The sequence below is a fragment of the Lynx rufus genome, unplaced genomic scaffold, assembly GCF_022079265.1.
Source record: "Lynx rufus isolate CCGP_SWC_20201006 ecotype Redwood Valley unplaced genomic scaffold, mLynRuf1.p SCAF_16, whole genome shotgun sequence".
NCBI lineage: Eukaryota > Metazoa > Chordata > Mammalia > Carnivora > Felidae > Lynx > Lynx rufus.
In genome coordinates, this window is record NW_025814830.1 from 24,111,142 (window position 1) to 24,127,488 (window position 16,347).

Here is a 16,347-nt window from a genome sequence, read left to right on the forward strand (position 1 = left end):
TACTTTGCTTGCCTTCTTTATGATTTATGAAAGTCGGGTAAGGTGAGAAAAATTGACCAAGGGAAATATACCTACTTAAGGAGTTAGGTTATCAAGGAAAGAGGTACTCTACCTAAATCCATTATTTGGGTTCTAGTTTGTTCTACACTCCCTTACGTGCTAGAGGGAGGGTAGCTGGTTCATTTCTGATTCCCTCATCAGCGACCAGGACACCGCTCGGAAGGAAATGGGCGCTCAACAGTAAACATTTGAGGAATGAAAGAACCTGACAAAAAGCTAAGAATACCTTTATGAGCGAACTGGCTCGGACAGGCTGCAGTTCTCCCCCGGGGCAGGCGGCGGCGCCAGCGCTACACCAGCTCGGCCGCCGGCAGTTCTTGGTCCCTCCGGCTGACCGTCCAACACTAGGCCCCGAGGCCGGTGCCAGAGTTAACCAATAGGAAACCGTATTAGTTGTGGGGTCTGGCAGTGATGCCCAATGAGCGTAGCGGGTGTAGGTAAGGGGCGGTGCGACGGGGAGGGGCAGCGGGGAGCGGTTGGAGGTGGGAGCTGGCGCTGCGGGCCGGGCGCGGGCCGGGGAGCTGCGATGCGGACGGGACAGCGGCGGTGACCTGAGCTGCCGCCCGACATGAACTCGCTGGAGCAGGCGGAAGGTAGAGTGGGCTTGCTGGGTTGCCCGGGCCCGTCCCGGGCTCCTCCCGGAAGCCGGCGGGGCTCTGGAGGGGCTGGAGTGGCGAGGACCCCGCCCCGGGGAGAGGAGGCCGAGGATGGACTGAAGGGGGTCGGAGCTTGGGGGCCGAGGGGCGGCCACAGAGGGCCGGACGCTGGTTCCGGCGCGTCTGGCCTCCGAGGGCGCTGGGGGGCCGTTGCGTCAGCTCTCCCATCCCCCCTCTCCCTCCACCCCCCGCAGCTTGGACCGGGAGCCCCTCTTCTGTGCTGCTTTTGTTTTTATTCATTGGCAAAGATTTGCATTTTGCTTTCTGTGAATGCTAATTCACTTTATTTTATATTGATAACCATGGGAGTTGTATCTTTAATTCCTGTTGTGGTTTCCGGTACCTGCTGGAGTAAGGGAGTGCCTCTTGATCTCCTTTTAAAGTTTAAGAAACGCGACCGAGCCTTCCTTGCTCACTCAGGAGCACCTTGGACGCCCCTTTTAGAAGGCCTCCGAGTTTGAGCTTCATTCAGTAGTGTCATGAAGATCACCTGTAACCCATTCAGAGGGAGGAAAGGGGAGTGTCTTTCCACACCCACCCGTTAGCCGTATCAGGAGTCCAGTAAGACCGGACAGAAAGCATAGCCATTAATTAAACATGAGGGCTGGAAAACGGAATCGGGTCATTGCGGTCAAATAGACCTGGAAGCCTTTGAGGTTAGGGGAATACGTTGTTCTAATAGAAAGTTCTTGGTTCCAACAGAATTAAAACTCGCCCTGATTCTGATCCTTTTATTTGCAACCCCCAAAATTCTAGCTTTTGGCGCCGGCTGAGGCTGCTGCTGATTTTCCACATACCATTTTACGAAGCTTCTAAAAGTGAACCAGCCAGTTTCCTTATATGTGAAATTGGAATTAAAGAAATCTAATGTTTTTGTCAAGTGCTTAAAGCTGTCATAGTAAACGAAGTAAACAGTGCAGTGATACATGTAAGTTGGCGTGTAACACCTGAAGCAGTTAGAGTATCTAAAATTTCATCTTAATAGATTCAAACTCGTCAGAGTGGCTAATTAGGAATTTGACATCTCTTTACCTAGATCTCAAGGCTTTTGAGAGGAGACTTACAGAATATATTCATTGTTTGCAACCTGCCACTGGACGTTGGAGAAGTAAGTTCTTGAATGTTTCTTTAAGGCAAAATAAACTGACATTTGATACTTTTATCTCTGCCTAGCAATGATTTGCTTTTGTGTAAAATTTTTGGTTAACAAATGTTTTGGTAAACCATAAGATTTCCTTTTGTTTTGACAGTTTTTACTTTTTTTTTTTTTTTTTTAAGTTTGTTTATTTTGAGAGAGAGTGGGGGAGGAGCAGAGAGAGAATCCCAAGCAGGCGCCACACTGTCAGCGCACAGCTGGACTAGGGATCGATCTCAGAAACTGTGAGATCACGACCCGACCAGAGCAGAAATCAAGAGTCAGAGGCTTAACTGGCTGAGCCACCCAGGTGCCCCTGTTGTGACAGTTTTTAAATTTATTTAAATTTGTAAACAATGCATCCTAAAGAAATTGTGAAGAAAAGGAACTGGCCATACAGTGTTTTATGTGTTTGAATTTTTATTTTTCCGTTAAAATACATGCACTTTTAAAATTAAATATTACAATATTGATAAGTAACATGTATAATAATTTCAGGAGTTTGTTTAGCAGTTTTACAATTTGGTTATAAACTGTTGAAGTTTTATTGAGGAAAACCATATTTAACATATACTTTACAAAGGTTATAAAATTACCTTTAGTTTTAGCAGAGTGTGATTGTGTTGTTTGGAAGCCTATCCAAGAAAACAAATTCATGTTTTAACTATTGAAAATGTCACAAGTAACACAAAATAGGATTGAAAGAATTGTGGTTATTACCCCGTGGAAATACACAAGAAATGCAGACAAATACACAAGTAATGACCTCAGCACACAAAATGCTTTACTCACTTATGTTGGGACCAGTTGAATTCCTGCAGGGGCACCTGGGTGGCTCAGTGGGTTGAGCGCCGGGCTTCAGCTCAGGTCATGATCTCGCAGTCTGAGTTTGAGCCCTGCGTCGGGCTCTGTGCTGACAGCTCAGAGCCTGGAGCCTGCTTCCGATTCTGTGTTCCCCTCTCTTTCTCTGCCCCTCCCCCACTCATGCTCTGTCTCTGTCTCAGAAATAAATAAACATTAAAAAAAATTTTTTTTAAATTGAATTCCTGCAAAGAGGGAAGTACAACAGCACATGTTGAAAACATCCTGCATTTCAAAGTGTAATTCAGTTTGTGGGACCAGAGAGCACTATTGCAGTTAGGAGTGTTTTCTGTGTCAAGACTGTTTGTGATGTTTTTATTAGATCTATTGGCAAAATTTTATTTGTATGCTGTGAGGATTCTGATTGATCAGAATTTACAGGTAATGATTTTCTCAAGTTCTTTGGTTTATGGAGGAATTACCCCATAAACCTTATTTCACTGCTACTTCAAATTTTTTCCTTTTTTTTGTAAAAAAAAAATTTTTTTTTTAAATGTGTGAGAGAGAGCATGAGCAGGGGAGGGGCAGAGAGAGAGAGGGAGACACAGAATCCAAAGCAGGTTCCAGGCTCTGACTGTCAATGTGGGGCTTGAACCCACCAACTGTGAGACGATGACCTGAGCTAAAGTCGGCCACTCAACTGACTGAGCCACAAAGGTACCCCCAAAATTTTTTTAAATGTATATGATAATGTCCTATCTTACAAAATATAATATAGTGAGTGTACTTTATTTGTTTCTGTGATTCATGGTCTCTGTGCTTATGTGAAAATGACTTCAGCTTGGGTAATACACCAATCAAAAATATGTGTCTGAGGTCCCTTCTGGTGGGTTTGATTTTGCTTTTGCTTCATTTTTCAAAAGAGGCATCTGTGTAGTATATATTTCTTATTTGAAATAAGGAATTATAAGAAATTGAGTTTAGTCTGTTCTGAGCTGAGAATGTAATTTTGAAATTTTGATTCTATACTAAATACCTAAAATGAAGATTGTTTTCCTATGATTTGCCTCTTCTAAAAGTACATCACCAGGAGTCCTAGGTACAGTTTTACTATGTTTCTATTGTTCTTTGAATCCTGATCTTTACATTTTAACACTGTCTGCATCCTAACTGAAGGACAGTAGCTTGATACCCAGAATATTAACTAAGTCTTAGTGCACTTTTATTATTTTCCAGGAGTACCATTTATTTTTAAAAGAAATTTTTTCAAAGATTTCCTTTTTGTATACATATATACATATATATATACACATACACACACACATACCGATCCCCAATGTGGGGCTCGAACCAGCGACTCCAAGATCAGAGTCACATTCTCCACTGACTAAGCCAGCCAGGTGCCCAATACCGTTTACTGTTACGTTTTATTTAGGACCTATTTAGAATTCCTAAAATAATTCTAGCTTAGTGGGGAGGAAGAAAACTTTTCTTAGTTCTACTATCAGTCATTTTTACCCTGATCTTCAAGTCTCTAAAGAAAATCTGATCTTGATTGTGTACTCCACATTCCTAACAGCAGACAGTTGTCTGCAAGACAAAATCCTCTAGTCAGAATTCTCCGTGCATTCATAAAGGAGTCTTTGGTTTTTTTACATTTGAAAATGAGAGGTGTTTTTTGTTTTTTAACTTGAATTTACAAAATCTGCAAAATCACAAAGCACTTTGAAAGTTACATAATATGGAATCTTATATTAAAATTTTACTATCTTGGTTCTTACTGCTTTTAATTTCATTGATCTTCGAAAGTTCTGACTAAACTAATAGGGACAGTATTATCCTCAGTTACTAAGTATCCCGGTTTTTATGTGAATTCCTCAAGGTCATACAGCAAGTTTCCTAATTCCTCAGTTGAGTGCATTCCCCATTTTAATAAAATGCTGCATCCTTTGGCTGTCATTTATTAGGAATTGGTGGTATTTGTATACATTTATTCATTTATAGATTTATGTATTTGTTGACGGCTTATGTCCTTACTAATTTCATGTTTATCTTTCTTCAGTGCTTCTCATAGTGGTATCTGTCTGTACAGCTACTGGTGCCTGGAACTGGTTAATAGATCCCGAGACACAAAAGGTAGAAGTTTTGATTTATTTTATTTATTTATTTTTATTTTTTTTATTACATTTATTTATTTTTGAGAGAGAGAGAAAGCGCGCACAAGTGGGAGAGGGGCAGAGAGAGAAAAGGAGACACAGAATCTGAAGCAGGCTCCAGGCTCTGAGCTGTCAGCACAGAGCCCGATGCAGGGCTTGAACCCACAGACCATGAGATTATGACCTGAGCGGAAGTCAGACGCCCAACTGACTGAGCCACCCAGGCGCCCCCAGAAGTTTTGATTTAAAATTTTTTGCAGATTAAATGAGGTAATGTAGTGGTGCTTTGTTCATTGTAAAGTATTATTCAAATGCTACCTATTGTTACAAGTAGTGATATTGATCCTTATATTAAAAATATCCTGTATATTCATTTGCTTAAGAAAAACTTTGGTTGGCTCTTGTAGATTAAGTATCTTTCACAGGGAAAAAGGCCTAAGAAATATTACTCCACTTACACTACTTCTCCTTCATTTCTGAGCTTTTTACATATCTTTTTACGTATATTCACATATTTTTAAATATTTCAGTGTAAACATTGACTTTATTCTCCTTTGTTCACTTAGGGTCATCTGTGCCAGCTTTAAAAAATTATAAAATACCATTTTCTTCTATGACATGTCTTTGGTAGTTCCTTTCCTCATACCATAAAGTATTTGAAATGACTTTGCAGGAAACATATTATAAAATAGCAAAATATAAGTGTAAAACAAAGATTAGAATAAAAAAGACTGATTGGAGGGCCAAAAACAGGAAGGAAACCAGGTCACAGACAAGGCCATGTGGGCTGGAAAACTTGCCAAAACTGAGTTACAAATTAGTCTCTGAGTTACCTAATCAATAAAGTCACAGTTCCGTGGTTTTGTTTCTCTGTGAAGAGAACACATGTATAAGTTCCATAAGCTAGCAAAAATTTTGTCCATGTTTATCTTTAAAAAAAAATTTCCTGCCTGAAATTTAATATAGGAAACACTGAGAGATCTCCCATTGGGCACTGTCCAAGAACATCCCTATACCAAATGCAATAACAGATTTCATAATGTTATTTCTTGAAGCATCCTTTGATGAAATCTGATAGCGTGTTTCTCAAAATTCTACCTCTTTCTTCTAACTTGTACCTTAATTTCAAACTCACGCTTTTTTATTAGAGAAGCCACAGTCTCCCATTTTTCAGTGAAGTTTTTTTTCCCCTCAGTGGAGCTTTATTTAGGTAATGTAATTTTCTCAAATCGTAAACCCACATCCTTTTTTAAAGTGTAATTAGGTAGACTACTTCTGCCAGCTTTATTTATAGTCTGTTAGGTTCTACAGAAGAAAAACCTAAAAGGCAGCTTTTGTCAGCAGTCCAAATGGCAATTCAGGCAGCCAGGGGTTTATTTAGCATGTAGTTTCCCTGACTTTATCCACTGGGGTGGAGATATAAAAGAATAGGAGGTAGGGGAGGTTGGAGATGGAATTTTACGTTAATAGAGGAGTTTTTATGGCAGATAGGAAACTCTCTTGTGTGTTCGTTTAAAAAAGTCGGATCTTAAGCCTGTGCTTGGTGCTCATCTTCAGGGGAAGAGTGAGGAGGCTGCCAAGAAGATTGAAAAGGTCTGTCTTGGGAAATGAATCTGACTTCTAATTGGGAAAAATATAAGCTGATTTCAGCTAGTTGAGATCTTAATAAAACACAGAATTAAATGTAATTTGAAATAGGCCCAAAACTCTGTAGTTAATGTAATTTTCTAAATTAGGTGAGAATATAACTATTAGCCTAAGGGTTAGCTCTTTGTATTTCAGTATTTAATAACCTCAAACCTGAAAGGAGTTTTAAAAAGCAATTGTTTCTGTAGCAAGAGTTGCAGACTCGAAAGCCGGCATGTGTCTAGCTGGGAGAACCCGAGGAGAGAAGGAATATAGCTCACTGGACAGTACACAAATGCCTGATCTAAAGGGGGAAATTGGGATTTAGATGCAGTTGATTGTTGCCATGGAGGAAAGAAAGCTGATACTGACTGTTCTAGTTAAAATTAACACCTAAGACACCATATGTGCTTACATCGTGTAGGCCATGTGAAATAGAGCTGGCCTGTGGAAATTCCTGTCCTTAAAGGTTTCACGAAGACGTTCCTCTGGACTATTAACCTTTATTCAGAATTTTATTCTTCTGGGAGCTTTTTCCATTTCTGATATTTCAGCCTCTCATTTCTTCATCTGACAAATCTATTTAACCCATACTATGCTGGCCTAGCTAGCTTTTTTTAAGTTTAGTTCTCTTTCTTGAAATACGTACGCATCTCTCAGTAGGAGAGTGAGGTACACAGGCCTTTGGCTTAATTCTCTTGCTCCCATTTAGTAACTAGTCCACTTGATTTCTTTTTCCAGACTTTAAACACATCTTTCCTTCTTCAGGTTCTATTCCCCACTCATCTGGCTGCAGTGCCCACTCTTGTTCCAGTGCTGGATCCTGGACTCTTGTCTCCACGTATTCATGTTGTCCTGTTGCCTGCTGTCATCTGATTATACCCAGATCTGAAATTAGCCCTTTGTTTCTCTTAGACTCTGATTTGTTTGTTTGTTTGTTTGAAGTAGGCTCCATACCCCATGTGGGGCTTGAACTCACGGCCCTTGAGATCAAGAGTCAGATGCTCTACCAACTGAGCCAGCCAGGTGTCCCCGTTCTTGTGCTTTTTTAAATTGCTTCTTGCTAGGAAGGGTTCAGTAAATATTTTTGGTAGGATGGTTTTTGATTATAGGAATGCATTTGTAATGGTTCAAGTCCTGAGAATGAATGGGGGGATTATTGCTATCTTGTTAGGTGAAAGATATGAAACAAATTATTTTTATGGCCAGCAAAACAACTAAGATTATTTTGAATTCTTCAAATCCTCGTATTTTGAGATAATTAAAATGTTAACATGTATTTAAGCACAAGTGGGGAGGTAGGTGTTGGTATTGTTCTGAGATTTTGAACATTTTTATATTTCAAACTCTTCTTTTTCAGGTGTCCTTCTTCACGTCATTATGGAATCACCCATTCTTCACCATTAGCTGTATCACTCTGATAGGCTTGTTTTTTGCTGGAATACACAAGCGGGTCGTTGCGCCGTCAATGTATCCTTTGCAGAATTGAGTTTTAGTCTCAGCTTAAAGCACCTTCTTGATCATCTAGGGGTTGTTAAAAGCTTATTCCTCATATGATCAATTTTCCTTTGACCACAGTTTTTCAGTATAGCTGCTCGATGTCGAACTGTACTAGCAGAATACAACATGTCTTGTGACGATGTGAGTATTGTTTATGTTAAAAAATTACAGATCTGCGTGAGAGGACTGAACGGTTTTGGCTTAAGTAAAACAGACATTAATATAGATTGTCAGTCGGCAAGGGTTAATGGTGGGAGTATTCTTTATAGCACTGATCCTAAGATACACATTTACGTCTCTGAAATTGAGATGCATCTAATAATTTGTGGTGTTGTACAGTTTAGTCTTTTCTTGTAAGTAAGCTCTGTGCCAGTGTGGGGTTTGAACTCACAACCCTGAAATCAAGAGTCACAGGCTCTACTGACTGAGCCTGCCAGGCACCCCCAGTTTAATCTTTATTAATGACATCGCTTTTTAGCCTTTTGGCTAAGATCAAGTGTAATCTTTCTTAATGACATAAAATCACCATGTAGTGTCTTATAATTGAAGTCATCATAGGTCTAATATAGAGTGGTCACTATGGGCCAAAACTAGTTTGGTGGGTGTAGGTTTTGTAAACTAATGGTATTCTGTATGTAGGATTTTAAATTAGATCTCAGATCAACAGACTGCAGACATACAAGCCAACTGTGTTTCTAAAAGTTGATCAGGTTTTGACGTATTAAGATAAGAGTATCTCAGGTGTCTGAATGGCTCATTCAGTAGAGCACTCGACTCTTCATCTCAGGATGGTGAGTTCAAACCCCACATTGGGGGTGGAGCCTAGTTAAAATTAAAAGATAAGAAATCTCATGGTTTTGATTTGCTTATTTATTTATTAAGGTGTTTTTTTCCTTCAAATCAAAAAATTATTGGGGTGCTTTGGGTGGCTCAGTCAAACATCTGACTTCGGCTCAGGTTATGATCTCAAAGCTCATGAATTTGAGCCCCACGTTGGGCTCTGTGCTGCTAGCTCAAAGCCTGGAGCCTGCTTCGAATTCTTGGTCTCCCTCTCTTCTGCCCCTCTCCTGTTCACACTCTGTTTCTCTCTCCTTCAAAAATAAATTAACATTAAAAAAAATGTTTTTTAATGTATTAAGTAATACCTTGTATAAAAAATTAGAATAAAGAGGAAAAAAAAGATACTAGGAGCAGGAAGCCCACTGCTATGAGTGAAGAGAATAAAGACTAAACACTTCGATTTTTTTTAATGTTTATTTTATTTTTTTAATTTTTTAACGTTTATTTACCTTTGAGAGAGGCAGTGTAAGTGGGGGAGGGACAGAGAGAGAGGGAGACTCAAATTGAAGTAGGCTTGAGGCTCTGAGCTATCAGCACAGAGCCCGAGGTGGGGCTTGAAGTCACATCATGACCTGAGTGGAAGTTGGACACAACTGAGCCACCCAGGTGCCTCTTTGTTGATTTTTGAGAGAAAGTGTGCACGCATGCACGTGCACAGGCCGGGGAGGGGCAGAAAGAAGGAGACAGAATCCAAAGCCTCCTGGAGGCTCTGAGCTGTCAGCACAGAATCACGTCATGACCTGAGCGGAAGTTGGACACTTAACCAACTGAGCTACCCAGGGGTCCCAACACTGATTTTTTAAAAATTAGGAGAGGGGCGCCTGGGTGGCGCAGTCGGTTAAGCGTCCGACTTCAGCCAGGTCACGATCTCGTGGTCCGTGAGTTCGAGCCCCGCGTCGGGCTCTGGGCTGATGGCTCAGAGCCTGGAGCCTGTTTCCGATTCTGTGTCTCCCTCTCTCTCTGCCCCTCCCCCGTTCATGCTCTGTCTCTCTCTGTCCCAAAAATAAAAAATAAAAAAATTTGAAAAAAAAAAAAAAAAAAAAAAAAAAAAATTAGGAGAGAAGGGGGCGCCTTCGGCTCAGGTCATGATCTCACAGTTTGTGGGTTCGAGCCCCATGTCGGGCTCTGTGCTCATGTCCAGCTCAGAGCCTGGAGTCTGCTTTGATTCTGTGTCTCCCTCCCTCTCTGCCCCTGGCTTGCGCATGCTCGCTTGCTCGCTCGCTCTCTCTCAGTCTCAAAAAAAAACATAATTTTTTTTTTAAAAAATTAGAGAATAAGGATAGTATTTTAAGTCAAAAGGGAAGAATTGGGCTAGTAGTGTTTAGATAATTGACTTCATTTGGAAAAAAATGAATTTAGATCTCTGCATCAATTAAACTAAATTCCAGGTAAAGTTTTTTATTTATATATATATTTATTTATTTTGAGAGAGAATGAGAGAGTGGAGGAGGGGCAGAGGGAGAGGGAGAGAATCCCAAGCAGGCTCCACACTTTCAGTGAGGACTCCAACGCAGGGCTCAAACTTCACAACTTGTGGGATCATGACCTAAGTCGAAGTCCGATGCTTAACTGAATGAGCCACCCAGGCGCCCCTGGTTGTAAATGTATTTAAGAAGACATTCACATCCCACAATTAAAGCATTAGAAGAAAATACAGGTGAATAAGTTTATAATCTTGGTGCAGAAAAGCTCCTTTTCCTTTTTTAAGACACAGAAATGCCATCATGGAAGAGGTTGGATACCTTTAGTTGCATCAACATTTGGAAATTTTGTACAGCAAAAGGCAAGAAATTAAGTAGTGATTAGGTATTTGTGGGGCACCTGGCTGCCTCAGTGGCAAAAGCATGTGACTCCTGATCTCAGGGTCATGAGTTCGAGCCCCACGTTGGGTGTAGAGATTATTGCAAAAACTAAATAACTTAAAGGGTGGGGGGGCGCCTGAGTGACTCATTCTGTTAAGTATGTGACTCTTGATTTTGACTCAAGTCATGATCTCATAGTTTGTGGGATTGAGCTCCACATCAGGCTCTATGCTGACAGCGTGGACTCTGTTTAGAAGTTTCTGTCTCTCTGTCTCTCTCTCTCTCTGCCCCTCCCCTCTGTGCACTCAGGCTCGCTCTCGCTCTCTCTTTCAAGATCAAAAAATACATACATTTGAAAGGTATCTAGTAGAGGATAGAATCCAGAATATTTAAAGATGTATTAAAAATCAATAAAAAAAGACAAATAGTACATTTGATACGTGGGAAAAGGTAAGTCAAATCATAGAAGCGGTACTACAAATAGCCTCATTTGTAACTGGGGAAATGCAAGGTAAAACTGAGTTTCCATTTGTTTGTCTTGCCTACCTGTCACATGGGCAGAAGTTAAACCCCCAGAACTGTGCTGACTGAAGTAGATGCATCCACACACTGCCTGTGGCGAACATACACTGGTATGGCCGTGTTGGAAGGCAGTTTCATCATCCCGTAAGATGTAAAATTGGCATGCCTCACAACCCAACCATTCTCCCTTTCTCTATCTCCCCCCAGTGGGGACCATCACATGTACACAAGGAGGCAGGTACGCGGTCGTTCATCGCAGCATCCTTTGCAGTACAGAAAAAATGGAAACAGGTTTTATGTTTCTCAACAGGGGGGTGGGAAAATAGGAAAGCACAAGTAAATCTGTAAATGTGGACATGGAAGGACCTCCAAGATAAGTTAGGTGCAAGAAGAAAATTACCAAACAATATACTCAGTTTGGTATTTTTTTTTCAGTTGTTTTTTTCCCTAGTACCATTTATTTTTTAATTCTGGTAGAGTTAACATACAGTGTTCTGTTAGTTTCAGGTGTACAATATAGTGATTTCAGCAATTCCATACATCGCCTGGTGCTCAGCCCCACAAGTGCACTCCTTAATCCCCATCACCTGTTTAACCAATTCCCCCTCCTCCTCCCCTCTGGTAACCACCAGTTTGTCCTCCATAATTAAGAGTCCGTTTCTTGGTTTCCTTTTTCTTTGCTCATTTTTGTTTACTGGGATATCCTCTCTCCCTCCCTCCCCCCTTTCTCTCTCCCCCTCCCTCCCTCTCTCTCCCTCTCCCTCCCTCCCCCCCGCCTCTCCCCCATGCTCACTTACTCTCTCTCAATAAATAAATAAACAATAAAAAAAAACCCTCCAGGTTTTATTTATATATATGAATGTAAATCCATAGAACACAGTCTGGGAGAATTCATGCTAAAACTGATTTCTTCTGTAAGAGGGCTAGAATTTGAGATAGATGGAAGGAAGGATTTTGTTTAGCAGCATTTGCATTTTTTATTTTCTCTTTGTAAGTAATCTCTACACCCATCACGGGGCTTGAACTCAAAACTCTGAGATCAAAAGTTGTATGCTCCACCAACTGAGCCAGCCAGGCACCCCTGTATTTGAATTTTTTAATAACGAGATTACATTAGGGGTGCCTGGGTGGCTCAGTCAGTTAAGCCTCCAGCTCTTGATTTGGGCTCAGGTTATGATCTCACAGTGTGTGGGTTTGAGCCCCATGTCAGGCTTTGCACTGATAGCATGGAACCTGCTTGGGATTCTCCCCACTCCCCCTTTACCCCCTCCCCTGTGCATGCGTGCATGCTTCCCTCTCTCTCTCTCTCTCTCAAAATTTTTAAAAAACATAAAAAATGACATTATATTAACGTCTTACTCACGTAATTTAAAATAGATTAAAACGGTGGATAAAACAAATGGTCTATTCATGCAGTGGAATACTGTATATTTTATGTTGTAATCAACAATATAAAATGATACAAACTACTGAAACAGTAACATGGAGGAATCTCACACCCATTGAGTGGAAGAAGTAGATGCAAAAGGACACACACTAGTATTCCATTTGTGTAAAGATCAGAGACAGGCAGAATTTATGGTAAGTGGTTATGTCTGTGTAAGGAGTGGAGCTGCCATTGACTAGAAAGGGGCATGGAGGAACTTTCTGGGTGGTGGTGATGTTCTGTAGCTAGATCTGAGTGGTGGCTATGTGGCCGTATATATTTGTTAAAACTCATAAAACTGTACACAAGGTTTGAACACTTAACTGTATATAAATTGTACCTCAACAAAACAGTGAAAAAATTAGTGTCCAAGTTCTACCAGTGTGTCAAGGAATTGTCAAAAATCAAATGGCTGAAAATGAAGTGAAAGGGAGAATCTTAAGGTGACCAGAATCTGGACAGCACTTTTTTTTTTTTTTTAAGTTTATTTTTGAGAGAGTGTGAGTGGATGAGGGGCAGAGAGAGAAGGAGACAGAGAATCTGAAGCAGGCTCCAGGCTCCCAGTTCTCAGCACAGAGCCCAATGTGGGGCTCGAACCCAGAATCCTGAGATCATAACCTGAGCCGAAGTCGGATGCTCAACCGACTGAGCCACACAGGCGCCCCTGGACAGCACTTTTGACCTGAGGATACTGGGGTCTCAGCAACCAAAGGTGTCTTATATTATGTTGCACATTCTCACTTCTCATAAAAGATATTAAGGAATTTTCAGACCTGCTTCTTTGACCCAATATTAGGCTCCCAAGAGCCACCATGTATTGCATGTATTGCAGGGTTCTGGGCTTTTTACCCACACTGTCATAGTTAGGGTCTTCTGTTTTGTTTAATCATGTATTGTCCCATTTTACGGACGCATCATGATATAATGCCCTGTTCATCATGCAGTTGTTTCCACAGTTTCTATATTACTTACGTATTGTATTCTCTGCCAGAACTTGAGCTCCAAGAGGACCAGGGAGTCTGTCTCGTTCATTCCTGGATCCCTAGCATTTCATGCAAGGCCTGGCCCATAGTAGGCACTCAGTAGATCTTGAATGAAAGGGTTAGTACCATTTTTGTGTACAGCTTTACACTCAAGTCCAGTTTCGTTCAGAAAACTTCCCAGAAGTAGAACTATTTGGATTATGTGGAATGTACCCTTTTTTTGGATAAATAAGACAGTTGGTCCAGAGCACCTGGCTGGCTCAGTCCATAGAGCATGTGACTCTTGATCTTGGGGTCATTAGTTCAAGCCCCACGTTGGGTATAGAGCTTATATTTAAAAAAAAAAAAAAGACCATTGGCCTCACAGAAGAGTTACATCCACTTAACACTGAACTTGTGAGTGTCCAGTACTCCAACCATTGGTTTACATTTTCACTTGGAATTAAAAATGTAATGTTGAAAAAGGAAAAATGTTTTTGCTCAAATACATTTATGTTTTATAAACGTCCATTTGGCAAGGAGCATGAATTGGTTTATACATGTTGGGATTTTATTTCATTGGATTGATTGGTCGGTTTTTAGGTAGCCAGTGGACAGGGAATTGATCAAACAGATTGTGTTTTAAAGTGATGAAGATTTCAGAAAGAATGCTCCACACAAGGAAAACTTTGAAAACGTAACTATTGATTAATCTTTACTTAATATAAAGGGGTGTTCTGTTACCCTTCAAATACACTTTAAGGTTTATGGAGAAGTGATACTTTTAATAGAACTGTGTATTGAAACATTTTTTTTCGTCTTTACAGACAGGAAAACTCATTTTGAAACCTAGGCCTCATGTTCAATGACAATGTGCGCTCGTTGTTATGGGACCTCCAACACCTTTCTTCAAATAAGTGATTGAGCAAAAAGCCATAAAGGATTCCTTTTACAGTTGGATATGTGAAGGTCATAGCAACAACTGACAAGAAGTGTGCAATATTTACCCAGGTGATCTTGATGATGATGGCTCGCATTCTCTGGCTCGGTACCTTTGATTATCTGTGTTTCAGTATTAGTGTCACTTTAGTACTTCAGACCCTGCAGAGACTTTTGCAGATGAAGTATGTCTGTATGTTACTAAGTTAAACTTAGAACCTCATCCAGTTTTTATAATGTATTTTTGCAAACTACTGTAAATAGCAAATCAATGCCAATGTTACAGAGGGAGATGTTACTCGGACTCTGTTCTCCTGCACCAGTATTTCAGGAACATCTGTTTGCCATCCCCACAGCTCTTTAAACCCAGCTATCCTGCATAGCTGTGCCTTTCATTCTTAACACTCCTCTGTTCTAATCATAATGCAAGAAAAACATCGGATTGAGCCTAAACTGAGGAAGACTCCTCTCCATTGTGTACGTTGTAAGAAATTATAGACGTTTTGAGAAACAGTTTTCATTAAGCCAGATAGTGAATTTCAGCCACTATTGTGTTAGTTAGTTTCCTGTTCATTGTTTTCGTTTAACGCTGAATATACTTTATGTTTTTTAATTAATTTTAAGAACACTCCACAAAGGCTTCTGAATATACAAGTTTAGTTATAAATTATGTAATGTCTGGGAATTCGATAGTCATTGTTTTAGATAATTGGATTTTATGCTGTGGTGGACGTGGCTGTGACACTGGTGTTGCACAGGTGTAATTGATCAGCCCCTCCATCACAAAGGTCACGTGGGAGCGGCACCACAAACCCGAGTCCACGGTTCTCACTGTTCAGAGAGTGTTAATGACATACTGTGTATGCATATTAGCCACATGTACTATAATAGCCCTGAAACTGAAACTATTAGGATTGCTGTAAATATTTTAAAGAACTGGAGGTGCCTTTTACCTGTTTACTAGAAGATTTTGAAAAGGTTTAAATTATTTCACAAGCTGTCTTTTAAATTCCACTTACCATAAAGCTGAAAATTCAGTTAACAGGACACAAACTTTTTAGCAAGGCTACCACTTAAATGTATTGATCTTGGCTTTCATGTGTATAAAATTTTAATTCTTTAAGCTGCAGCAATAAAACCCTCTGCTCCTACGAAGTCATAAGAGGGTATTCTATATATTCGGCATTGTTTTATTTTCTGTAAATTTTGTAGGTAAATATGTGCATAAAAATAAATACTTTATATATAATTAGTGGTTGGGCTTTTTTCTTGATTCATTGAAAATCTGTAATGCTTAAAAAATTTAAGGTACCATATGTATCAGATACAGGCGAGTTTGAAATAGATACCATTCTTTTCTTTTAATTTTTTTTTTTAACGTTTATTTATTTTTGAGACAGAGAGAGACAGAGCATGAATGGGGGAGGGGCTGAGAGAGAGGGAGACACAGAATCGGAGGCAGGCTCCAGGCTCTGAGCCGTCAGCCCAGAGCCTGGCGCGGGGCTCGAACCCACGGACCGCGAGATCGTGACCTGAGCTGAAGTCGGCCGCTTAACCGACTGAGCCACCCAGGTGCCCCTAGATACTACCATTCTTTAACTCTGTCTAGTAGAGCACATTTCAAGTAGCAATTGTAGCTACCCAGTTTATTAAGCTACGACTACTTCATACTGACTACATACTGGCTACTTCAGTATGTATTAACTTGTCACTATGTAATGACATTTGGCTCTTAATCAGGAGATGCAGGTTTTCTTGATTGTGCTTTACAAATTTGGATTGCCATCTTCCTCCACATAAAGCTGAGGAAGGATTTTATAGGTCCTTAATCCTTTTTAGGGTAATCAACTACTTTGAGTATTTAATGAAAGCCTTGAATCTTCTCCCTTAGAAAAATAGTGTGTACATAAACTTGGCATGCT

General features: G+C 40.4%; 1 protein-coding gene across 2 annotated transcripts; it reads left to right on the plus strand.

Annotated features, from left to right (window-relative positions):
* The first annotated feature begins 543 nt into the window (after window positions 1–543).
* On the plus strand, window positions 544–15,677 carry CNEP1R1 (CTD nuclear envelope phosphatase 1 regulatory subunit 1). Of its 2 annotated transcripts, none has more exons than XM_047078368.1 (6): window positions 544–653; window positions 1,753–1,824; window positions 4,715–4,788; window positions 7,795–7,904; window positions 8,021–8,075; window positions 14,314–15,677. In XM_047078368.1, the coding sequence occupies exons 1-6, from the start codon at window positions 629–631 to the stop codon at window positions 14,353–14,355; spliced, it is 378 nt and encodes a 125-aa protein (XP_046934324.1). In that variant the 5' UTR covers window positions 544–628; the 3' UTR covers window positions 14,356–15,677. The 2 variants fall into 2 exon arrangements, with proteins under 2 accessions (XP_046934324.1, XP_046934325.1); XM_047078369.1 differs by having other exon boundaries at window positions 8,026–8,075; window positions 14,314–14,356.
* Window positions 15,678–16,347: the final 670 nt, after the last annotated feature.